General features: G+C 41.9%; 1 protein-coding gene across 1 annotated transcript; it reads left to right on the plus strand.

Annotated features, from left to right (window-relative positions):
* On the plus strand, nt 1–27942 carry LOC306937721 (SH3 and cysteine-rich domain-containing protein 2-like; the record flags this gene model as incomplete). Its single annotated transcript, XM_079521634.1, has 11 exons — nt 1–87; nt 12821–13175; nt 14723–14817; nt 17812–17896; nt 19752–19846; nt 20958–21018; nt 21794–21888; nt 22084–22172; nt 25085–25136; nt 27188–27325; nt 27669–27942. 11 exons carry the CDS (start codon nt 1–3, stop codon nt 27765–27767), a joined length of 1251 nt encoding a protein of 416 aa, XP_079377760.1. The 3' UTR covers nt 27768–27942.
* Between the last annotated feature and the right edge of the window lie 11 nt (nt 27943–27953).

The raw sequence follows: 27953 nt of genomic DNA on the forward strand, positions 1-27953 counted from the left end.
ATGACAGAGAACAATGAAATGGAGAGCGAGTCGCAGCTCCAGCGCGCTCCATGCGCCCTGACCATCCAACCGACACATGCATCCAAGGCAAGTGCAGTTTGTCATTTAGATGTCTACAGAATTCTGCCATGCACGGGGGCAAACATAGGCATAGGCATATACCGGTAGCTGCTTTAAATGTAGCCTATATTGTTTGTCCTTAGGCTATATGTTATAGTAATTTATTCCACAATGTCATTTTCAAATAGGAGTGATTGCAGTTTAATTAAAAAAAATAGCCTATTAACTATCGGGTATAGATAATTAATGTATTAATCTATCTATTTATCTATTTATCTATTTATCTATTTATTTATTTATTTATTTATTTATTTATTTATTTATTTATTTATTTATTTATTTATTTATTTATTTATCTATCTATTTATTTATTATAATGAGGGGACAGTTAGAAAGTTCAAAGCTCAAATCCAGCACCATTGCATATGGGTGACAGCCTTCCGATAATGGCCTAATAATATAAACAGGCCTGTTTATTACCCTCCTCTCTGCCGTCCAGAGAAGACCATCCCACCTTATCACACAGTATACAATGGTGAGTATGGCTACACCATCCTTCTGAGGGCAGAAGGAGCAGCAATTTTATAAATTGGATCCTCATTACACATATTGGTGTGTGTGCCACAGATGTCTGTATGTGTCTGTCCAGTGTCCACTGTCTGTATAGTGTGGATATATGTGTGCCACTGCACCAATTAGTTACAATAAGTGGTGGGTGGCCTGCACAATATTTCCTTTATTTTCAGGGCAATGCCGGAAATGCCTTTATCTGTCTGTGGGTCTGGTTGTTCAAAGTATCATCAACACAACATCAGACATCAGGAACCCCGTGTCTCCATATGGTCGATCAGTTGTATGGTACCACATGGGTACAATGGGTACAAGCGGTACGCTGCCAACAGATAGAGAGATACCTGTTAAATATATAACCACCGCTCCGCCCCTTCCAATACAATATATACTCTATAAAAGAGCTGTTATAATTCTTTAGAGCTACATACAAAATAAATCACAACACTCGTTTTGAGAACCAAAATATCAGGATCCATCTGCAGAACCGATATATTCCGGTTCTGATACATGATTGATCATGTAGCCTAATTTAATTTCTGAAGTAAGCTTCTAATATTTAAGTATATTATCCTGGGGCTGTTTCTGTATCTGACTTAAATACAGTAGAATGTATAATAGAGGGACTGTAATTAACCACATGAACCCTAGCGTCCCTATTCTGGGGTGAACAAGACAAAAATAGCTGATCTATACAAGCTCACAACACGTTGCAATACGACATGTGAGCTTGTAGATTGGCTATATGTTTATGTTTATGTTTATGATGAATTCCTGTTCTGTTCTTTGTCTATATAGAAGTGTCTATTTGTACGTCTCTAAATGTTTTGATGAATTGAACATGGTGGACCCTGTTGTAAACAAGTGTAATGCTTAATTGGGTCGTCCACTCACAGTTAACAGCCTTTGTATTGAGTTTGTGCTCGAAATGTACTGTAATTCTGCAAACTGTTAATAAATATTTCAATCAATCAGTCAATCAATCACCTTTTACCACCCTCTGCATCCTGCAGAGAGATTTCAAGTCAAAAATAGTTACGCTTTTGGAGAAGAGCCCCCTTTCCTGTGCGGAAGATCAACAAACATGAGCTTGATGCTCCTGGCTATATGGCTGACAACAACCCCGTCATTTATGACCTAGCTGTTATCATCATAACCTAAGAAGTCCATGTTTACCATATATTTCAGCTATACACCATTTGTGCTAATAACGCAGATGACACAGCGATCAAGCTCCTTGTGCTTATTAAGAAGCACTCTGGAGCACTCTGGAGATGATATCAAAGTGTTCTTCCGCTCAAAAACACTTTCTGTGGACAAAGCCCCTAAGTGACAGTCTGGACTGAAGGGTGAATGTCTGAGCGCACACATGTGCACTCTTGTGCGCACGTACAGGCACGCACGCACACACACACACACGCACGCACGCACGCACGCACACACGCACGCACGCACGCACGCACGCACGCACACACACACACACACACACACACACACACACACACACACACACACACACACACACACACACACACACACACACACACACACACACACACACACACACACACACACACACACACAACCAAATGTCTGATGAGAGAGTTCTGGCAAAATATCAGTTGTCATAGACATTTTCACACTTGACAACATAATCATTCTTTAAATGGGTCCAATTTCATTTCCTTCTCCAATATTTGGAAATATCGGTAGCTGACAAACTTGGACCAAAGCAGTTCCCTGGCAACACAATTCCACCGAAAAGTTCTGTACATGGTGTGGCGCGCACAATATCCAAGGCCTGTTACATAAAATGTTGTTTAAAAGTTCTTTCTCAGCCACACAGGTGTTCATATGAAAGACTTTTAAGAATAGAGCCATTCTTAAGGTCATTACACATTGGAAAGTTTGCAAGGACAGTACAAATACAAAGTCTGCTAAAAGGATGAATCCAGAAAAGCCTTTTGACTTGTTTCCGTTGGTTTCCTCACATACTCAATTCAACACTATTGTCTGCAAATTGTATTTGGTGCAGGGGGACGGGGGGGACAGGGGAGTAAAGTACAGACCCTTGGGACAACTCAACAAAGTGATGTGTTTACAGGGCTTAAGTGGTTAGTCACCAACTCAGTTTCTCGTTGTTATCTCAGTCTCTGCTCTCCCAATAGACTGCGGTGGTGTTGCACTGCTTAGCTCTGTGTCATATTGATTTGACTCTCTCACCGTTCAGCCCCCACCAACATTGATTGGCTTTGGTTCTATTAAAAAGCTCGATGTCTTTAATTGCTGCATAATTCGAGCTCTATTGGATACCTAGAAGTTAAAGGGACACTTCACTCTTTTTGCAAAAAAATATATGTTAATTACATTTAGGAAATTTAGAACACTTTCCTGGGGGTCTTTATGTGTGTAATATGTGGTTTTAGATATTTTAGATTTTAGCAGTGAGCCGAGTGTCTCTGATGTCATGGACACTGGGCTCACTTCCTGGACTACATGTTGTCTCAGTAAGACAGCCCTCCCCCTATCCACAAGCAGAAGCAGTGCACCAAAGCATTATGGGAATTGTAGTCCAGGAAGTAAGTGAGCCCAGTGTCCATGACATCAGAGACACTGCTAAAATCTAAAATATCTAAAACCACATATTACTCACATAAAGACCCCCAGGAAAGTGTGTTTATAATTACACATTTTGTCTTTTTTTCCCCCTTTTTTTCACGAAAAAGGTGAAGTGTCCCTTTAAGTGGGAATACCTGCCCATAAAAGTCCATTCCAAAATCAATTAGGACCACACTGCAATTAATGTGAACTCAAGTCTCAAGTCTAGACCTGGGTTTTAGTCTAGATAGTCCTAGCTCTTCCTCATACACATCAAACAAATCATTCTATTTCTATCGACATCTTAACCTATCTGTGCAAATCTATTGCGAACCATTTTAATTAACCCTGCTTCAAAAGATAAGGAGCTGCAGGGACTAGAGCCCCACCATGTGTCCAAGAGATGTTACTTGGATAAGGATGGCAAGGAGGAAGAGGGAATTACTCACTGATAAAACATCTTGAAATCTGCCAGTAATGACTCTCTAAAGAGATGGATATCAAAAACATAAAATAGTGGGAAATTCTGCCAGAGAGTGAAGTGGGAAGGTGTGCAGGCATCTTGATTGTTGCCACTGGCACTCCGCGACAGCACCAAGTCTCACTGTGGTTCGCTTGCAGGCACAAGCCAACAGTGTGCACTCACTGCACCCATTGCTGCTCTATCACTCACGCTTCTTATTCCCTGAGGAAAGTACACAGGTTGTACATCTGAAAGAAATAAGCTCAAGAAAATCCTACTCCTACCTACTTTTTATTTCACATTTTTATTTATATATTCTATTGATGCGAGAACAATGGCTTCCATTATAGCATGCTAACTTTCCAGGAATATAAATCCAGTAGTTTCAAATAGCTTTGATTCCTATAGGTTTCTGTTTCTGAACAGGGCCATGCACAACCCTGCTCCGAGACACATAGTCACATACAGTACATGCACAACCCTGCTCTGAGACACATAGTCACATACAGTACAGGAGAAGAAAAAAGGTACTATATTATAATGAGCATTAGTGAGGACAAATTATATAAAGAAAGGTTGAAAATGGGTGAAGTCGTCCTTTAAGACGTGTTGAGACACACACACACACACACACGCGCGCGTGCGTGCGCGCGCTCTATTATGTCTCACTTATCTGTGTCATCACGTTAGATAACAGGGACATGGGGAAAAGATAGAGCAATGATTCCCCTATTGCCCATAGTGCAAAAATAAACTGTGGATGTTATGTTCTTCACAAAAATATTTCAAGCCATTCAAAATATATTTCCTTCTATTTAGAAGGTATATTTTTAATCATAAATAGCAGACGGACAGGCTGAAGATGACCAAAGTCTTAATTAATTGATTTAACACCTTTGCTGCTGTGGTGCTTATTAATGTGACACTTTCGCTGCATATCCACAGGGGTGTGAGCTGTGACATGACATGGGTGGCAAGAACACAGCAAAATAATATTTACACTTAAGTGTCGCAAATTACAATGATGTTTGTATAATGCTCAAAAAGGAGAAGTGTATTTATGATAGTTGTATAACTTGTATGGATGGCAGACTGATGATGTTTTTTAATCAACACATTTCTATTATTGACTGCACGTTTTAGTGGCAAAATACTTTTTGTCTTTGAAAAACATCTGTGGACATTCCATTTATTGATGTGTACAGTACATACGTGTGAGCATTCCTCTAATGTAGTTGTATATGAATATTACACATTACACACAACTGATCTGATACTCATTCTCACATGCATGAGGGCGAAAAGCAACCTCGTCCCCAAAGGGCCTGGGTGACTACAGGCGACAGACGGCTGGGCGACCGCTGGTGCTTTGACCTGGGGGGTCAGATCAACATATGGAATGAATTCTGCACTGGCCATATATAGAGCATGTCTTGAGTGTACAGGGTTTGATGAGATCAGATCAACAAGAGTTGCTGGCCGGCTCCATATATGCAGATCTAGGTGATGATCCAGTCTTCTCCATGTATGGATATCCAGGGTTAGATGAGGTCAGTGTCATGATCTTCATATATGGAGATGGCGGCGTGATGTGTCACGAGGCATGAGGTCATGACTCATGAGGCGTGACTATATGGATATCTAAGGGTCTCCATGATATCACGTGATGTCATGAGCTCAGATCCAGATATAAGGGTCTCCATGATCCTGATGTGATGTCACAAGGCATGATGGATTGGCAACCACATGGTGGTGTGACAGACGCAATACGCAATTCGCAATAATCACCACCATGGACCATATGCACACGTCAGCCTTTTTGCTCTTGTCATACTCATTCAAAGTATGAAGTGAGTAAGAGCAAAAATGGTCACTTTGTGAATATGGTCAATACCATTGGTGTCCATCGCTGTCTGAGATTGACCACCCATTTTGAATGCTATCAACCCATGCCATAATCATCAGTAGGTTAGTTACTTATCAAGACGATGCAATGGAGCCAGTAGGCTCTAGGATTAGGAAACGCGGAAGTGAAATGACTGCCACAGAAGCGAAAACATTGTGAAAGTGCGGTATACAACAACTTCGCTTTATGTTTACTTGGCCGGTTAAGACTACGGTTAGGGTTTGGGTTAGGGTTAGGCAACACAGCAACAACGTCTCCGCTCCAGTAGAGTCTACTCTGGCTCCATTTCATGGTCTTGATAACTAACCTACTGGTTGATATGGGTTGATAACATTCAAATCCACTAGATTGACACATTTGATAGCCGACCTGCTTTGCTTGGTGTCGTGTGAATTGTGGTTGGGGTCGGGGATGATTAGTGAATGATCAATTGTCATGCTGAGGTTGACGGGTAAGGTCACAGTGGGTGACTGAGGACAGCGAACTATCATTCATTTAATTGTGACTGTTTGTAATAGCTTTTCCTCACAACAGCTTAATTAATTTAGATTTTTGAGTCAATGTAAAATTGACCCTTGGGTGAAGACGGGTACCCTGAAGGAAAAAAAAGTTGATGACAGTCTGACATTATGTGGACAGAAATGATCAAATGGAGGATACTAAGGATAGAGGCAATGAACACTTGCGAAGTAAAACGATTAGTCTCTTAAGCAATTGTAGGTAAGTAAAAGATGAGTGTACATTTTTTTCATTTGTTGCTTTCTTTCGTTTTAGCGATTTTATCTATTTTTGACATGGGGCGGGGGCATTCGAACATGGGGCTAAATATGTCTTTTTTGGAAAACTTTATAGCGATTTCTTTTTTATTATTCACTATAGTCCTACTAAACCCCAGAAAATTACATCTGGCCACAAAAGATCACGGGATCTACTGAATGTGAAGGAGGAGGTACTAGGGGACTGCCATACTGTGTGTCATAAGCTAAATATCAGGTCACCTTCTCCTTCACATTCAGTAGATCCCGTGATCTTTTGTGGCCAGATGTAATTTCTTGGGGTCTAGTAGGACTATAGGAAAATAATAAAAAAATGAAATCGCCATAATACTTTTGTAAAATAAAGACGTATTTAGCCCCATGTTCGAATCCCTGTCAAAACAGCTGGTAGATCACATGACATGCCCCTAAAGAATATTTAATTCAAATATATATAAAAAAATATATTTGGCCATTTGAATTAAGGTACCTTGATTGATTGACATCAAAAGGGCCATAGTGCAATATTCTGTTTTCAAGAGTGTTGCTGTGCACAGAAACGTTGGTAGCATTACAAATTAAATACAAAAAACCCTACATTTTCCATTTCTCCTACTCTATTTCCCATTCCAAGTGCATTTATCTTATATGTAATGCCAGCTCCGCTATTCCAAAGCCCCCTCAGGTTTGGTCACACAACCTCTCAAGACAAATCGAAGCTGGAAAGAGTAGTACGTCGCGCATCAAAAACCATTGGATGTAGCCTCCCTACACTTTCCTCACTCTATTCCACCAGAATAATTAGGAAGGCAAAAAGAATCATTGCAGACAACTCTCATCCTGCACATTACCTCTTCAATCTCCTCCCATCAGGCAGGAGATATAGAATCATCAAGAGCTCAACATCTCGCTTCTTACCTCGTAGCCATTAGACATCTGAACTTGACTCATTAGGCACAGTTGGGCTGATAGATGTATGTATGTAGCAATATGCATATAGCACTTTTAAAAACTAAATGTAATTCCCTATGCTGCTGGTTTTTGTATTGTATTGTCCTTCTTGTTTTTGTATCTATGGTTGTCTGTGTATGTTAAATATGAACCAAGACAAATTCCTATCAACTTGTTGACATGGCAAATTTATTGAATCTTGAATTGAATCTTGTACATATTTAAACAATTTTCAGCAATGATATATTGTTTCGGTGGGTAGATCTTGTTGAGCTGGTCATTTTTAAATTAGCTCTCAAGTCAATAAAGTGTGCCCACCCCTGGTATATAGTGTCTAGTAGTTCCAGTAGTAGTTTGAATTCTCATGATGGATATTGTAACTTGTTGAAACACACGTGAGAAACTTGCATTGTTGTCGCAAGCTGTTGTTTGCAATGTGCTAATCCTTTGGGATTTAATTATCTTAAATTTGCCTTCTTTTGTTTTCATTTTTAGCCCCACATGTAGTATGGGGGTTGTAATATATAGGTCAATCCACACCACTTTAATCAGAGTGGGAGTAGCTAGCAGGGCTTTTATAATTCTTTTTTGGTTTATTGATGTGCTCCTTCACAGTAAGTCACTGTAAGTACATCAATAGGCCTTTGTTGGTAAATCCTTTCAAACCCCACAGGGCAAAATCTTTTTTTCTGGCTTCAATAATTTCTCTGTTGAAGAGCCATGCATTCCAGTGACAAGAAAGCTGCTTCTTTGACGTATGTCTCAATAAAGTATTGATTTCGGACAGTTATACGAGAGAATGTATGGTGGTTGTTATATGGATCGATAAGGTTTGAAATACGGGCATCTAAGTTTTCCCAGAGACAGGTTGTGAATCCATGGTATGCAGTGGTGTGATTGGTGTTGGGGACATATTGACAGAGGTGACGTGAGTCAGTGCAATGTTCTGTGATGTCTGCAAATAATGTGCTGAGAGAAGGGCATGCCCGAGGCACTAAGGTTAATATCTTTTTTGGGGTCACCTAAAAGCCACAGTAGTAGTCTGTACCTTAAATATCAGGTACAATCATGAATCCACAGTATGTATGTAACAGTATGTTTGCTTTTGCATTGTTTCTATCATATTATTGTCATATTGTTTAAATGGTATTGTCATAAGCCACATAATATAATATAATATAATATAATATAATATAATATAATATAATATAATATAATATAATATAATATAATATAATATAATATAATATAATATAATATAATATAATAAGCCACATAATTATATTGTCACATAAAGCCATGGGGTTAATACTTTTCCCTGGCATGTCTGACTGTTGTAGCAGCATCACAGACAGATATTATCGTTAAATTGCAGTCGAGTTACACCATTAGAAACTCATTCCTGTCGCAAAGATGATACAACACAGCAACTGTCATTGGATAAATACACTTATATAGAACATGGATCAGCAAAAAATCATCATAATAATCATAGTAACAATAAAAAACAAAGTAATTTCAAAAGGTGGCTTGTGTCTTATTTAATTAAAAAGATACTGTCTTTGCTAGCCTTGGGTGGGGTTGATTGTTACAAAGAGATAAGTATGATTAATTACACAGTTTATTGGAATCAAATGCGTTTCATTTTTGCCCTTGCCTTACAAGCATGCTCAAATCAGTTGATATAAAAACTGACCAAAGAATTCCCTTCAAGCTTGCATACAGAGACAGACGATTAGATTAGCTTTAATTGAGACATGTGTTCCTGTGTAGTGCGAGATGCTACGCCAACACTCATTTCCTCTGATTGAGAGAGCTCAGAGTAAAAGGCTCCGTGAGGCTTCACACAGAGAACTGGGTGACGTAAGTGTCGGAGCAGCGTGGCGTTACTTTGCTGACAGGCCAACACCGCAGGACCACAATGGAAACAAGCCCTCTGGGCTTTTTGTGTTATCCTTTTCTAGAACTGTACCTCTGTATGCTTTGAAAAATGTTAATAAAGTATTCAGTCAATCAATCAAAACATGATTAAAAAAGACAGAGTGGCCTCGAGCTCATGGCTCCCATGAAAAACAGTGTAGCTGATATGATATTAACAATATAAAAGGGATGCAACGAAATTCTTGGCCGATACCGATGTTTAAAATAACAATTTAGCCGATAGCTGATACTGATACCAATATATGTTTATTTTGTTTTTGTTGTTTTTAATTCCCCCTTTTGTGCCAGGGAAACAAATAGGCTACATCTTCAATACAAGAAATAAATGTTCAGAATCTACAGCTTGGTAGGTTGCAGATAACCAACACACCAACATAGCCAATGAAAAATGTATGCTTATCAACAGATAAATATTGGCTACTGCCATCGGTTAATGTCAGTTTATTTGCCGATAACGATATTGACCGATAAGGGCAAATATCAGCCGATACGGGCCATATGTGGCTGATACATCGGTGCATCCCTGCAATAAGTATGTAGAGGTTATTCACGTCATAACATTATTAACTGTCTCTGTCTGCCTGTCACACCCCCAAACTCACACACTCTCACACACGCTCACACACGCTCACAGACGCATGCACGCACGCACGCACGCACGCACGCACGCACGCACGCACGCACGCACGCACGCACGCACGCACACACACACACACACACACACACACACAATACGCATGCAGTAAAACACTTAGAGAAACTGTTTTAATCTCTTATTCCCTGGGACACAGTGTCGTAAACGGCGGCTGCGGATAAAGTGATTAAAACCCAAGCTGAACTGAAGTGAACGACAGGCTGGCAGACAGATTGTGCACTCGGGGAGTGTCTGTGGTGTACTGATTATCTGTCCCCCTGTCGGTCTCCTCCTCTGATCCCCGTTTGTATTCTTCCCAAGCAACAGTGCCACGCCCCGCAAAGAATACACTGGTCCTCTTCACCTGTCACTGCATTGTCAGGGTAACAAATAGCCCACACACCCACGGAAAAATACTATCATCTACTGTATTTCCACAACCACGGGCTGCTCTCAGGGGGCACGTGTTCATCCAGCCAATCAATGGCTAGATGGATATACAGCACAAAGCGACGGGGGCCCAATGTGGTCCTTTGAGGTCCATCAGTCATGCTTGACAGCTTGATCAATACATCTAACCAGACACACGCGAGGGCAGTCACGTTACTATTTACCACAAACTTGCGGTGAGATGCAATGTTATTACATGTGGTGTGTGTGTGTGTGTGTGTGTGTGTGTGTGTGTGTGTGTGTGTGTGTGTGTGTGTGTGTGTGTGTGTGTGTGTGTGTGTGTGTGTGTGTGTTTTTTGATTGATTGATTGAAAATTTTATTAACAGTTTGCAGAATTACAGTACATTTCAAGCACAAACTCAATACAAAGGCTGTTAACTGTGAGTGGACGACCCAATTAAGCATTACACTTGTTTACAACAGGGTCCACCATGTTCAATTCATCAAAACATTTAGAGACGTACAAATAGACACTTCTATATAGACAAAGAACAGTACAGGAATTCATCATAATGGAGGTAAAAAGGGAAAAGAAACATATACAGTGAGGGGAAAAAAGGGGGGGCGGTGGGGGGGGATTCAGATTTTACGGGGGCCAGTTTCGAATTGCAGCCATCCGTAGGTGCCCTTTGAGAGCGGTTTTGAAGGAGTCAAGGGATTTGCATGTCTTAATGACTGTTGGTAGGGCGTTCCACATTTTGGTGGCATAGGAGCAAAAATAATTTAGTCCCTTGTTTGTGCCGAATCTGGGTTGAACATGATTCGTTGCACTCCCTCTGGTGTTGTGGGTGTGGACTTCGTTAACATTAAGGAAGTATCTAGACAGGTACATGGGTATCTTGGTGGAGTATCGAATCTTGTGGACCAGACCCATTGCAAGATGCTGTACTCTGTCGCCGACCCTAAGCCATGCCAGTCTGTCAAAGTGGGCAGGGGTGAGGTGGGTTCGGGGGGTGAGGCCAAGTAGGAGCCTGACCAGTTTGTTTTGGGAGGTCTGGAGCCTAGTTTTTTTTAAGGGGGCCTTTGAGGTGCTGTGGTACCAGGAGGTGCATGCATAGTCAAAGAAGCCTTGTACAAGGGCTCCTGTTAAGGTCTTCAAGGTGTTTTTGTCGACCAGTGAGGAGATCCTGTAAAGGAATCTTGTTCTTTGGTTGACTTTTTTGATTACGTTGGTGGCCATTTTATCACCGGAAAGATTAGCCTCCAGGATGGAACCTAGGTAGGTAATTTCATCTTTACGTGTGATAACATTGTCACCCACTCTAACCAAGAAGCCATTTGCCTTGCTGAGATTACTATTAGATCCAAAGAGAATGGATTCAGTTTTTCCCAGGTGTAAAGATAGTTTGTTATCAGCGAGCCAGGTGCAGATTCTACCGAGTTCAGAGCTGAGGGCATTTTCAACCTGCAGTTTGTCCCTGTCCGAGACCAGCAGTGCCGAGTCATCTGCGAACAGGAACAAGTTGCAGTCACAAGCTGAAGTCATGTCGTTAACATATATTAGGAACAGTAGAGGCCCTAGTATGCTTCCTTGTGGAACGCCACAGCTCACTGGGAGGGGGGGGACAGTGTGTGTGTGTGTGCGCGCGCGTGTGTGTGTGGTGATGTCATGCAGACACACTAACAGCTCTCATCAGATCACTGAGATCAGGAGGCCTCAGGATAGGCTGCTGATATATGATACAGTTGTGTAAACGGTTGTGTTTCTGTTCATTACTAAAACCCCTCAAGCAAACACTGGTACAGAGGCAATTCCAAATATACGCACACATGGACAATGCAATGGTCCTCAGTGTAAAACCCTTTTTGACTGTGCAAAATTTCCAGTGTTGCCAGATGTACGATAATTATTGTATTTGTATGATAAGGCTAGATCTGTACTTAGAGGCACCGGTCGCGTCTTTCCAGTCCAGTTTCAGCCTTTTCTTTGTGTAAGGTCCAGGAAGTTGCCTGCTTCCACGCAGCATATGTGATGCGTTTTTGTCTCAAACGATGTTGTTTCGTACACTAAATACGTCTTTTTTTGTTGAAATTACATATTTACACGTGTGTTTTCCCTTTTTTGGCTTTTCTTTCATATACAATAATTTTAAGCCTCCATGGTACGATAATTCAACATTTCCCATCTGGCAACACTGAAAATTACAGACTTGTTCCCATCAGAAGCAATGCTCAGGTAGTTATGCTTTATTGTGTTGTTTTCCTGTGGGATAATACTATTATGTTGTATTATATCATGAGTCATCCTGTACTGAAGGTCTAGAGGTAAATACGAAAGTGATGTGTTTATGGATATTATATTGTATATTGCATGTGGGTTCCTGAGGGCGAATAATGTTTATTGTTCCCTATAGTGCCATGCAATGTCTATTCGCTCAATATTTCTCATTTCTGTGTGTGTGTGTGTGTGTGTGTGTGTGTGTGTGTGTGTGTGTGTGTGTGTGTGTGTGTGTGTGTGTGTGTGCGTGTGCCCGTGTGCGTGTGTGTATAGCTCCAGAGGCTGAAACGCTCCATGTCTTTCAAGTCCATCATGCGCAGTAAAAGCGTGGAGAATTTCTTCCAGAGGTCCTTCAGCGATGCTGTTCCACCACCAGACTTCATTACTGACCCTCCGCCACCTTCGCCGCCTCTGCCGCCTGGCTCCCCTCTCGATCTCGTCTGCGAGTGCTCGCCATCCATTTCGCCGTCGCTCAGCCCCAACCCCTCTCTCTGCTCGCGCTCGCCGTCCCTCAGCCACTCCCCCTCGCTGTGCGCTAAGCTGGCCCGGCCGCAGATAAACCACAGCTTCCAGGAGCACGTGTTCCGCAAGCCCACTAACTGTCAGCACTGCAAGCACATGATAGTCGGTAAGATAACGTCAAATCTACTCCCTGGTGCCAGCCTCTGTGTTTACCGCATGTCAGGCCCTATACCACCTTCATCATCTTCATTCGTCATTTTATAGTCAGGTTTTCATTAAAACAAAAACAAAAGAAGCTCTATCCATCCATGCCTTCGGCCTGGTGGAGACATAGGCCAGTCAATCTAAGGTTTGAACCAAAATAAATTGCAATAGTAATCGTTCAAGGTCTAGAGAGAAAAAACACTCCTTGGGCTAAATTAGGCTATAGCCCCTTGCTCAAATGTGCCCAAATGTGATGTGATAAAAACGGCCTTAGCCGTTGAGGTTAAGGCCGTTTTTAGCCCAAGGAGCCCAATGGATTCATAATCATGAAAAACCCCTAGTTTGACACGTCACATGCTGCTTAAAGCATAATGAAAATGTGAACATTTGGCCTTGGTAACTTGTTAATGGAACGCAATTTTAATGTTAACAAGAAGGCACTGGAGCAGCTCAGACGATTTAGGCCCTTATCAGGGTGCAGGTAAAAAGTGACAACATTTCGATGTGTCTATTACATCTTTGTCAGGGCAATTTTAATGTTATTTGGATGACCATGAGGATCATAAAAAACCTTGAACGATTATTATTGCAATTTCTATTGGGTCACACCCCCTAGTAGCTTAGATTGACTGGCCTATAATAAAAAATATTAACATTTTCAATAATAGCATAATTGGCCGATCTACACGCTCACAGGGAGGCAATCGATATTTCCTTTCGGCTATTGAGAGGAAGGATAAGGTTTAGGAAGCCTCTGCTATAATGCACAATGGGGAAACGATTAAAGACACATGCTATGTTATATGTCACTCAACCTACTATATCAGCCACAGCGGGTACCAAATATTGCAATCATGCAAATCCAATCAGCACTGAACAACAAACAATGGGAAGCTTTATTGCATTTCCCTTCAGACCGGTGTTTTCTGGTGTGAGAGGATGCCAGCTCCGGAGACTCAGGTGTTGAATGCCGTTGCTCCTGATTTGCTGTTTGAATGGAGGTCATCTACACTTCCAAATCCACGCTATGCACTTCCTCTGCTAAATCCACTTTCTGTCACTGTGATCGATTACATTCTGTGTCCTCTGTTTTGCATACTGTGTGTGTTGCATGCTTTTTATTGTGTGAACCCCCACGCCCTTTTCATTTTTCAACGAGAAAAACATAAAGTGCGTAGTACATGACTAATCTATATGATACAATATGTATGCATATCAAAATAAATAGTAGTTGATGTAGCCTATGTATAAAGGAGTCTCTACTAAAACAAGAGAGAAATTCAGTTCAGTCTGTGCAGTGTCACCATCTTTAAATCGATGGTGTTTGGCACCTTAATAAGACTGGGTCAGTACTTGATTAAATTCACTATACCTGAGGAAAAGAAGAAGAAGAACTTGCGTCAGAAGAGGGACCTGCTAATATAATCTGGGGCCATGGTTTATTAGCACTCTCTGCCTCCCTGCTGTGTCTATTTGATCACTCTTGTAGTGTCCCTCTACTCTCTGCAGGAAACTCAAAACAAGCTCTACGCTGTAAGACCTGCAAGATGGCTGCTCATCTATGGTGCACTTCAGAGTTGTCTCAGCAGCCGTGTCAGGGGAAGGTGTGTGTTGATTACAACATACTCACACTCACACACTCTAACACACACATGCGCGCACGCGCAAACACGCACGCACGCACGCACGCACGCATGCACGCACGCACACACGCACGCACGCACACACACACACACACACACATAAAATAAATATATAGAAGGAAAGAATAGTCTGTTGTCCCTATTCAAATATTGACACAGTTTTGTGTTGGGTATGTCGATGAAAGAAGGTGAGTGATTTCTTGAGTGGTGAGTGGCTTCTTTCTAATTCTGTACTCCTATCTCGAGGTCTGAGTCAGTACCTTTTTTCCACAATCGTTTTCCATTTTCTCCCAATTAAGTAATTATTATGTCAATTCCCAATTTTACACACTTACGTGTGTATTCCGTCACTGCTACGGTTGGTCATGTAGGAGGGTGTAGACGAGGATGTGTCTCCTCCGATATACATGAAGTCGCCAGGCCATGCCAGCCACTTCAGCGACAGTGAGGAGTATGTTGCTCATACAGAGGAACACGTCGTCCACCCCAGTTCTCTCCTTGTTGAACAGGCGCCCTGACCCGTAGCAGTCGCTAGTGCAGCGGCAGATATTGCATTCCCCGTCTGGCTTCCCAGTTCCCAACCTCAAACATGGTGGCCAGTTGTGTTTACTGTTCATTGAAGCGCCCCGTCAAGCCAGAGGCACCGTGAAGGATTTGAAATGCTGGTCTTTGTGGTGAGGGGCAGAAACAAACGGCCTGAGTCAGTACTTCAAAAAGGTCATGGCCATGGCTTGCAATTAATAACAGCAAAATGCCAACAGAGCACAGATACAGTAAGGACCATATTGTCCATTGTGCATGAACAATGGTGAGTGCTGATATGACTGAAACAGAGTCATTAATCAGTGGACAACAGCATCCTCTGGGACCAGACTGAAATACTGGTTATCCATCTAAACCCCTGGTCTGATCCTTGTGTTCACCCACTGTTGCAGGGCAAAATATAGCATGCAAGGGGGGAGTGTGTGGGGCTCGTCAGAAACTGATCAAAGTACAATGTTTTTTTTTTACCCCTGGGTCACGGAAATATCTTTTGTATTTAAATTCCCACTGCGTTCCAAAAATAAACAAATCAGCCCGGCGATTTTGTCAGGTATATAATGACACGATCACTGTGTAGTTTATGATGTCGTGGTTGGAGAATATCTTTGGATAAATGTGTACTTTTTCACTGTCAGTTGATGTTTCATATCCTATGAGTAAATTAGCCCGGCTGATTTTTGTCTCCACCAGGCCGTAGGCCGTAGGCACGTACGTCTGTCTGGCACTGTTGGCCCAGCCGATGCCAAACTCTGCACACACACTCCCTGGATGCCAATGACTAACCTCTGCCACAAGTTCTTCAGAACGGCCTGTTATAGCGCCACCATGGGGCCAATGTTTGCAAGACACATTTCTTTATATTACTCATACACATTTTATCCATACATCACACAAATGGGTATACACCATCTCTATAGTCATCTGATCAACACGGACCTGCCCACTTCCCCATATGCCATACCCATTGGCAAAGATTGCCTCCCAAAGTTTGCAAGATTGGTCCGTTTTGAACAAAAGGCCTCAAATCATGAACGCAGAGTGCAATTTGAGGGAAGATTTTTATGCACATTTCCACTAGGCAGAGGAAGAAATGCCACTTGAAAATGTACACTTCAACCTAACTGGCCCTTTCGTGTTTTACCTATAACTGCACCGATCTGTGTAAAGTTTTGTATGCACACTCCCTAGACTCAGGCAAAGGAAAAACCTTTCACCTGCATTTTTCACATATGCTCTTTATAGTGCCACCAGGAGGCCTAATTATGTAAAACACATATTTTGATATTACTCCTTCATATTTTATCCAAATATCATGCACATCTGTACACATGATCTCTATAGTCATGTGATCAATATGGGTCTGTTTGATTTCTCATAATCCATCCTGATTGGCTACGATTGGCTTCCAAAGTTTTCAGTTATGTACAAAATGCCGCAAATCATGAACACAGCGTCCGATTGCGGTGAAACTGCACGCATATAAGCACTAGGCTTAGGAAGAAAAGACACTTGACATTTAAATCCTATAAATGCACCATTTACCACTATGGGATTCCCCATGTCAAAAAATAATAACCCTGTGACTGGGGATAGCAACCTCTAGCGGCAGTGATCAGACTTCGGTGCTCTTGTCGTATAGAATACAGTACTCCGTATATAGTATTAGGGTATTAAGAAAATGCCTCAGCCTTTTTCTTACAAAGGAAATCTGATTTAGCATCATATGGGAAGCTTTATTACACAAGTTTGAATATTGTGCCTGAGAATTGTTTTAGTTAGCAGCATACAGCATTGATCCACAATGTGTGGCTCTCAGTGTTTCATCTGCTAGTCGGTAACGGACAAATTGATCTCCACCGAAACACTTACTCTAACTCTGCATAATTGAGCATGAAATTGCAAATGTGCTGCCAAATGCTCATGTTCATGCTGTGTATGAACCAGCATACATGTGCGCACAAGTTATGCTATGGTGATGAAATTAAGGGTTGTACCACTGCAGGTTTGTTTGTGTCAATTAATGGCTTAAAAGTACCTGCAAATGTTGAATGTCATTAAGTGCTATTCAATAAACAGAACTTTAAAAAAATAAAAAAGTACCTGCAAAAGAAGACAGCAGCTCTGGTTGCAAGCATAATTTGTAGATGGTGTGTTGACAGAAATAAATTATCTTGTTTATATTTGTGTGTGTGTGTGTGTGTGTGTGTGTGTGTGTGTGTGTGTGTGTGTGTGTGTGTGTGTGTGTGTGTGTGTGTGTGTGTGTGTGTGTGTGTGTGTGTGTGTGCACACTTGAATCTTCCTGTTTTTCCAATTCATTAATTTCGAAACGAGTTCATTGCATGTCCTCCCTCCAGCTCAAACGGGAAATAATGGAACCGGTAGATCATTCTAGTCTCTCCTCTCCTCCATTAGTCTGGGGCATTCAAGCGAAACTTCAGCTCGCCCAATGTAGCCAACGACCAACTGGCGGTCGTAAAAGAAGTCCAGTCCAGCCAAGGTAAGCACGTGTGTGTGTGTGTGTGTGTGTGTGTGTGTCAGTGTATGCGTGCGTGCGTGTGCGTGTGCGTGCGTGCGCACAAAAGCAGTGTGTACGTGCTTGTTGAGTAGAAAACACTTTGCCATATACCTTGAAATGGGTTGGTGATTGTCCTCACCTCAATGAATAAGAAGTAGTATCTCCTACTGAGCCCCACACACAGCAACATAGTGCTTTGCCCTCTGTCAGGATCACATGAGACTATTGCTTGTCACACCCTTGCGCACGCACGCATACACAGAGCGTGAGGCAAGATCATTTTAGATCACAGTTAAACAACAAGGCAATACAAAGCGCTTTACGGAACATATTAAGAGTAAGACCAATGAAAACGGAATCATAACAAGGACAAGCAAGGACACGAAATTAGAGAAACAATACAGCGCACAATATTAAAACCTCAGTAAAACTCTTGTAGATCTGCTATTATGTGGAGAATGTTCCCCCCAGAGTAGGCATGCTGGGGTTCATGTGCTTAAAAGAACTGCGAGTTGTAGTAGACCTTTCTGGGAGTTTGTTCCAGAGATGTGGCATAAAAACTGAATGCTGCTTTTCTATTTTTAGTTCTGACTCTGGGTTCAGAAAGCAGACATGTCCCAGATTACCTGAGAGGTCTGGATGGTTCATGATAGTTTTTTTTCTATTTTGGGCTTAACCATTCAATGCTTTTCTAAACCAACAGAAGAATTTTGAAATCAATTCTTTGACGGCAGAAAGCCAGTATGATGAATGATCTGAGATCGGGAGTGATATGATTCACGTTCTTCGTAAGGACATACAGCATACACTCACACATACACACAGCTGTATTGTGCTCTTATTGTACAGTAGGTTGATAGCAGGCTTATTAAGTTAGTTACTGCGAGAGTGAGGTCTAGCCAACACCAACTCAGGATTCCTGGATCGCTGCCCTCCACAATTTCCTATCTAACATCAGGTTCTTGAGCTCTGCAGTAACAATTTACATGCATTGGCATAATATACGGTATGCACCCTCATTGTCCCTGAGTGGAGGATATTTTAGGGACAACATTAAACTTACGGTTTAAGTCTGAGTTGCTCAATAGCTGAGCCATCTGTCATTTTGAGGACAGGGTGGTTCATTTCTAGACCAATAATAAGAGGAGCACGCTTGTGGCTGAAAGGTTCCCAGACAGTTCAATCCCACAATCTGGCAGGAAAGATCTGGGGAAAATGTCCCAGGGAGTGAAAAAGAGGTGGAAGTCTTGACTTACACTATAAAGCATTAAAAAACACGGATCAATGACATAGTTATTTATCACATCCAAAATTCACTATAATATGGATTCAGACTCTGAATCTGTGCGTGTGTGTGTGTGTGTGTGTGTGTGTGTGTGTGTGTGTGTGTGTGTGTGTGTGTGTGTGTGTGTGTGTGCTGGGCTGGCAGTGGCACATTCTAACCACATTTACCAGGTGCCTCTTTCCAGGAGAACGAATGTTACTTAATTGTTGCAAGCAGACTTGAAATATAGCAGCTAATATGCTATTATTTAAAGTGTTTACTTATTTACTTATTATTATTTACTGTAACCCTCTGGCTGTTATTTCCATGTTTTGCTACTGTCCTCTTTCTGTGTTTAAGTGGGTCACTTCAGTCCAGGACTGACTTACTACAGCTATATTTAGTTTAGTGCAGGGTGCACAAAATAAGATCAATGTTGTGTGTTACTTCTAAAAGTGTGTGTGCGTAGTACACATGCGTGCATTTGTGCGCGTTTGCCAGCTGCACGTTAATGTACAGTATTAGCTTGATGTGTGTGTGTGTGTGCGTGTGCGTGTGTGTGTGCACGTGTAGACCCTGTGTATGCCGCTTTGCGCTTCGGGACGTCCCTGGGACAGATGAGCCGCTCCAGTTTTGGCAGTATGTCAGAGTCACCCACCCGCAGCCTGGTACGACATGGATGTTTTGTTAAACACTTCAATCGCAAAAATTGTCAATCTACAAGCTCACTATATACAGTATGTGTCTCTTGTAGATCTTTTTCCGCAATCTTTCGCATTTCCCCCGACAATTTTCGCCTATTGTGACATCGTGGTTAATATATCCAAGTATCTGCCGATGTGACCTGAACCCTTGGAGCCAGTTGCACCACCTCACACTAAGTTCAAACTTAGACTAGTTATAGCTTAAATGGCTATGCATTGTATATATGCATACAGTAATGCATAAGGCATTTAAGCTATATGCTAAGTTTAAGTGTGATAACTGGCTCCTGCGCTGCAAAAGATAGAAAATGGTGTACAATATGAAGACTATGGACATATGTTGGATATGGATATGTTGCTGTAACGCCTATTGTATTTCACAGCAACAGCAATAGTATTTTTCCGCTAAATAGATGCATCCAGAATGTCCAAAACCCTGTCACTTTTAGTTCACACCTAGACGACAGCAATCTTCTGATTGCCGCTTTGCCTCCCCGCAAACCTCAGGACGAAAGTTTAACTTTCCTCAACTTTTTCACACTGCTTTTTGCTGGCTCTGCCTCCTGCAGAAGAGAATTCACTCCTCGCCATAGACGTATGTATGGAACCGGAAATGGAATTCAAGTGATGGTGTGAACTAGGCGCGAGGACATTTTCTGCTAATTAACACATTTGCAAACCTTTTAGTTTGCAAACTTTCACAAGAGAAATGTGGTGTCTTCCTGTGACCCAGCATTATGAATGAACCAAATCCCTATTTCAAAAATAACAAAAATAGCAGATCTACCATCTGACAACCACGTCATGAGCTGGTAGATCTACTATTTTCACTATTCCGGAACATTTATTTTAATTTTATGCTTTATGCTTTATTTTTAGCTTTGAATTTTTTTTATTAAAAACACTGGATATTTACTCTGCTCCCTGGCCAAAAATGGGTTGCAACTGTTGGCGTGGGAAATTCAGCAAGAGAATATCATTGTGAACAACACAAATCACAAATCCCACTTCCAAGTAAACCTCCTTTGATGTATCCTTTGATCATTTCTTCCTCTCTTTATATCTCTTTCTCAAGGGGGAGGGAGGAGAAGAGAGAGATGGCAGTATGGATGAAGAGATATCTCAGGAAACAGGGGGTAAACATCTTTGTATCTCTCTGCACGTGCACACAGTCATGTGTATGTGCTTTAGTGCATGCGTTGTTTGCCTGCATCGATGTGAGCGACACTGTGTGTGTGTGTGTGTGTGTGTGTGTGTGTGTGTGTGTGTGTGTGTGTGTGTGTCCTTCCATGTCAACTCTGTATTGAAAATCCTGAAATCTTTGCATCTTGGCTTCTCTGCTAATACACCAGATGTTGTCAATGACGGAAACAGATCAGTTTCCATTCTTGAAGTGGCCTGCACCTTTGTTTCTAGCTTAGAAGAAGCCTTTATGACCAAGGCCATTAAATACCAGCCGCTCTTCCAGACCATCACAGAGCTAGGCTATACAGTATAGGTGCAATCTTTTGTGTTTATCTTTGGCAGCCTAGGACATGTACATAGGTTGGTTGTAAGAGGCTTCCAACAACTTGGGATGCCAAAAAGAGCAGCTAAACGGCTTGCAAAATTCTGTGCAATCTCTTCTACTATCGGTAGCTGCCAAATATGGCGAAGACGCTGCTACTTCTACCCCTGAAGGGTGTGTGGGTGTTTGTCCAAGATTTGCTGACTGTATTGTGTACAGCACCATGTCAATATGTGTCCATATTGTATCTCTTATGTGGACATAAATAAATGATTGTGTGTGTGTGGTGCGTGCATGCGTGCATGCATGCGAGTGAGACTTATTGGGAGCAGTTGTGTGCATGTGTGTGCACGTGTGTGTGTGGGGACTGGCACATTTCTAACCACATTTGTCACCACTGCCAGATGCCTCTGTCCTGGAGAACGAAACGGGGGTGGACGAGGAAGATGACGGGGACACTGGACAAGCTCAGCCTCCTGCAGAGGACAGTGCTGTGAAGGTGTCACATTTCACCCAGATTATATAAATAACAGTACTAGTCATTAAGCCCGATTTATACTTGGCAGAAGGACGCCACAATAGCAGACCTACAAGCTCATAAGGCGTTAAATCCGGGACGTTTCGTGACCTTGTAGGTCTGCTATTTTCAGGCACACAGCACTGTCACCACCTCACCATTTGTTTTCCTCTGCAGGTGCCCAGGCGTATTGAAGTCCATTCTATACACACCTATGTAGCACTCTACAGGTTTCTGCCTCAGGAGCAGAATGACCTGGAACTACAGTAAGTAGTTGAAAGAGTGTGCACACACGCTCGTGTACTTGTGCGTGTTTTACTGCGGCTCTCATGTCTTTCTTGGGCGTGAAAATGTCCCTGCCATCTGCAGAGGACAGAGCAGGGGCGCCCTTAAGGACGGCTAATTATAAACCCCTCTGAAATCGGCGTCAGCGCGTTGAGCTGCTAGCTAACGTGGCTCCCTTTGGGGAGGTAGATAAAGGCACTGAATAAATGAGAGATGAAATGGAGCGCAGTCACACAAGAAGACAGGATAGAGAGAGCAGCTTGAGACATGCACAGATAGACAGGATGTCTAGAAGAGAGTTAGCCACCTGTGGTGTGCCTTTATGTTTGTGTGCATGTGCGTGTGCGTGCGTGCGTGCGTGCGTGCGTGCGTGGGCCCATGCACACGTGTATGCCAGGGACGATTGGCGACAACAATGAAATACAGAACTAGTGTAATTGGGCCAGCTGCTCCTGTTTGCATAATAGTAGTGGCTGTGGCGACTAGTGAGTAGTAGCTGTGACAAGGGAGCCCTGTTTAGGGTAGCAGCAGTACAAAGTTGCAACATACACAACATAAAACAAGTCATAAGTACAAACAGAGTCATAAGGCAAGATAAATAATACCACACTATCATCATCATCATATCATACTATAATTAACTCAATGTCTGAATGTCTGAATGAATGAATGTGTGTCAGAAACACTGCCGTAGCTCCTCACTGCCTGCACCAATCGCTCCCACTTTTCACACAGGCATTGACCATAATAATATGGAGGTCTTAATGAGGCCCCTTTTCCAATTTAACAAAGTATAAATTAATAACGAATGTATTAGTGAATTAAATATTCCCATCCACTTACATGCGAAAATGCTCAGAAACCGTCTGAGCTACAGTTACAACACTTGGAGGGGAGGTTCATAATAATTATTAAAATTAATGTAATGAATAATTACATCAGTCGGCCTCATGGTGGCGCTGTAACAGCCCACTTTACATTTCGCCTTATAACTCTTGAACCGTAGGAATCCCTGGATTCCTTGGGTCATGACGCATCTTCCCATATGCGGGGATAGATTTTACGCCATTTTGAATTTTCTTCAAAACACACTTTTTGCTCTTCCACCTACAGCTTTTGTGCAAATCTCACAAAAATCGCTACACATGATCTCTGGACCTATCCGATGAAAACACCACAGCCAGAATTTTCATAATCCATATCGTTCGGCTGTAATCGGCATCCAAAGTTAGTGGGAGGGGCCTGTTTTACAAAAAATGACACAAATCACCAACGGAATGTCCAATCCACCCCAAATTTCATTCACATGTCGTGGGTGGTTTAATCAACGGGGAGCCCAAAGCAATTCCATTTTCAGCCATAGGGGGCGCCGCAAATGCGGAAATTTCAAACGTTTGTTGCAAAAACATGCTGTAACAGGAGGGAAGCAAACCAAGGATGGATTTGTAAAGGTTTGTAGGTTTGTGTGAGGGTGCGTGTAAGACATTGGGCATTATTCACAAAATGTGCTTACGATCATATTTGATCTTAAAATGCGTGTGCTGCAAACAATTCCCCAAGCATTCTGATTCATCATTCTTCTTAGCTGAATTTGTTGGTGGTGCACACAACACTCTGAGACCTGAATATGCGTGTGGAAACATGCATGAAGGCAAAAAAAGAAAAGAAAAGACAGGCTATTCAGCAATATATTGCCTGTTTTTGAATTAAGGATGCATAACTGGGCTTATAGACATGAGGCAAATTCATACCGTTGTCTTTATTTTTAAGTTGACAGATTCAGAGCAGAACATTATGTTCCCAGTGTGTTTGCCCTTTCTGCAGTGTGACTTCATTTAGGCGTACAGTGTTTACAATATCATGTATCAAATAGCAATTATTAAGCCACATAAACTGTAAGGGAAGAAATCAAGTAACTATTTGAATTAACGGAATAAGAATATTATTAGCAGAGAATTAATTCTATTAATAGTATTAATAACTTTTTCAACAATAAGATGAACAATCTGAGGCAGAACCTAAAGTGGCACTGATCATAATCATTGTGAACTGATAAATAATGAAATAATGGATGGTAAATCCAGATAATGGTGTTTCAGTTCAATTGTGTAGATGTGAGAGATGTTAAGAAACTGCTGAAATCTCTTGCTGAATATGGGTGTGCACTGTGCAGGCACAGATAATCTTCTGTGGTTCAAATAGTCAACCTACCGGTCCTTCACTCAGGAAGAATTATCATGGAAAGAATTATTCATGGTCATTGGTGCAGGTACAGGATTATTTTAACTATAATAGTCTGACTACTAAATATCAACATGCTTACAGAAATTGTCGCTCGACTTCTACAGCAGTTTAATGGTAACATTAAGCAGATAAGCATAGCCACGTTGATAACATTTGTAATAAACCAACCCGATTGTAAATCCGTCAAGATTTGAGGGAGTTATGACTATTTTTGTTTGAGCTGCCATAGAACATTGTACAGTACACTGTAGCCCCGAGGCAAGATGGCCGCCGGGTGAACTACGTCGGAGACTCCGCCTTGAGCCATCTAGCCTTTATATACAGTATGTCTGTGGTATATACAGTATGACTTGCATGCTAGGCCAGAGCAGATCCACACGTCCACGCTGTTGCATGCAGGCCCTATTTTAATTAGACCTTTACACTTTAGTGTCATTTGATTAGTTGCCACTCCAGGGAAGTGTGGGGTTTATCTGCCTTTCAACCTGTCTGAACACATTTCTGCAGCGGTTTGATAATGCTATCTCTTTCACTCACTCTCTCCTTCATGTCATCTCCTCCCCGCCTCCTCTTCCTCTCCTTGTTCCTTACTCTCGTGCCCCATCACATCTCTTTTTCCTATTCTCTTTTCCTATTCTCTTATCTCTAGTCCTGGTGATCGTGTGCAGATCACAGACGACTCTAATGAGGAATGGTGGAAGGTAGGTAATAAATCATTTGCAACTGTTTGTACGTGTGTGTGTGTGTGTGTGTGTGTGTGTGTGTGTGTGTGTGTGTGTGTGTGTGTGTGTGTGTGTGTGTGTGTGTGTGTGTGTGTGTGTTTGTGTTTTTTGGAGGCTCACGCTGATGGAATATAGCACATAATTTCCTCTCAGATTAAAGGGGTGAATTTATCCAGCATTGCATAATGCATACTAATGCACTTCCACTTGAGGTACTACGTACCTCAAATGGAAGTAAATGTGTTCCAACAGGGTGACAATGTTTTCTAAATAACAGACCTATTTATAGATCTCCATGCACTAACATTTTGGGATCTAGTCAATCTGCAAACCCTGTTGATTCTGTACAAAGCTCATAACAAGCTACTTCCATACTGTCTTCAAAAGCTGACAAAAGAAACCAAATATGAATTTAGAAATGCTGGCATGTTTGATACAACTTTTGCAAGAACAAATACAAAGCAACACTGTGTATCTGTGAAAGGGGTAAGTCTGTGGAACTGAGGACATGTAGTTCAATCCATGTGTTTAAAAGAATGTTTAAAAACAAGATGATAAATAAGTATAGACACGTCTTATGATCTTGTATTTGATATTTGGACTATTATAAATATATTATGATATGTATATGTACGTACATACATAGATATATCATTTATCATGTTACATACATGTACAACAATACATGTATTGTCATGATCTGATAACCACTGTTAAAAAAGAAAAATTGTTCTGTTTTTTCCTCTTTGTTTTTAGTTTTTTTCCTGTTTACCTACAGAGACTTATTACTTTGTTGTCTCTGTTTATCATGTATATTATTTGTAGTTGGTAAGGGAAGGCAAAATAAGCTAATTCGCTTCAGCCTACACCTTTTTTGGTCAAAACAATGTATCTTTATTTATATACTGTTTCATTCTGTACATGAACTGAAGACCAAAATAAAACATTGAAAGGGAAGTGAAGTGAAAGTGACCAAGTGCATGTATCCTCTGGTAGTGACACAATTGTAAAGTATTTATAGTTTGAGTATCGTCAATTTATTATTGATGGGTAATCCGGTGTTCATGAATCAATGATAGCCACATCAAAGCTTGAAGTTGACTGCAATAACTGCAATGTTGACTGGGACTATGTTGTAAAATGATTGTAGAACATTTTAACTAGTGTTTTATAATGACATTGCGACCGGAGGTCGCAGTTAACTATGAAACTTTGCGTTTTTTGACACCTAACCCACAATCCCCGTCACTCTCCCCGTCACCCACCCTAGGCAAGCTCCCAGTCATCGTGACATCACGTGACATCAGCCCCCTGGTCACCCCAGGCAAGCCCCCCGGTGCCAGGTCATCGTGACATCAGCCCCCTGGTCACCCCAGGCAAGCCCCCAGGTGCCAGGTCATCGTGACATCAGCCCCATATATGGTGCCCAGGTCATTGTGATTTATTGGTCAAAGTTCATTCCATCCCAAAGCGACCTCACAGCAGTCTGACGTCACCCAGGCGGATGCATGCACACGCCGATCTTCCCCAGCAGGCATATTAAATAGGATCGATGTTATTCAAAGGTTAGGGCTCGGCTCAGTGGTGTCTGATTAGAACTTAAACCGGGATGTTTAGCAGCGGTAATTGGAACGGTGGTCTTGGTGAAGCTATGAAAGGTATCTGGGTTGTAAAGCCAGATACCTCTGAGTGTAGGAGTCGTATACGGTACGAAGGGGTCTGGGTTGTAAGGCCAGACACCTTGGTTCGTATGTGTTGAGGTGTTCTTGATCTTGTTGTGTGAGTGTGGTGTCTCGAGTCCTGTGTGTCCTACACTCAAGATACGCTCCATATATGGCCAGTGCACGCGGCCTCGCCCTTTAGGGCGTGGTCACTTCTCGCCCTCAGGCGTCTTACTGGTAGCCCTACTGTAGGTCTACTCTAACAAACCTTTCACATACAAATGAAAGTAACCTGTGAAAAATAGGCGATGCCATGGAACATTTCTAAAGGCAGTATTATAATAAAGTCTTGTGCTCTGTGCATTCCAGGGGAAAAGTGGAGATAAGGTGGGCTTCTTCCCTTCTAACTTTGTCCAGAGGGTCCGACCAGGAGAGAGTGTGTGGAGGGTCACCCAGAATGTCCATGGCAACCGAGAGATGGGTCACATGGTGGTAAAAGAATCTCAGGTGAGATAAGACAATCTCACTCTTTTGACCTCATCAAACCATGTACTCAAGACACTGCCCCCGCTGTCACCCTCAGATCTCCATATATGGAGCTGACCTGTTCTGACTTTATGTTGATGTGACCTCATGAAACCCTGTACACTCAAGACACGCTCCATATATCCATATATATATATTAAATGAAAAATAGATAAACCAGTCAACTATATCAAGAGACTGAATTATATAATGATATCACAGCCACTGTTATCCGACTCATCTATCTCTCATGTTTTGCAGTTTCCATCACAATCCTAAATCCTCTCTCTCTCTCTCTCTCTCTCTCTCTGTGTGTGTGTGTCAGATCTGTGTGGGGAAGAGAGACGACAATGAAGGCTATATGAAGCTGAGCAGTGGGAAGAAGAGAGGCCTTGTCCCAGCTGAGTCCATAGAGGAGATCTAACATTAATGCCTAATTTACTCTTTGTCACATGACAGTGTCACTCACTGAAAATAACTGGTCGACAAGCAAAACAACGTGTTGCACTTTTTAGTTTGTAATTATTAGCATTATTATTATTTACTTTTTCTTATGAACACGGTCGTGTGACAAGGCATAAATTGGGCTTAAGGCTCCCTCTGCAAGCAC

This window comes from Electrona antarctica (assembly GCF_951216825.1).
Source record: "Electrona antarctica genome assembly, chromosome: 14".
NCBI classification, from domain to species: domain Eukaryota; kingdom Metazoa; phylum Chordata; class Actinopteri; order Myctophiformes; family Myctophidae; genus Electrona; species Electrona antarctica.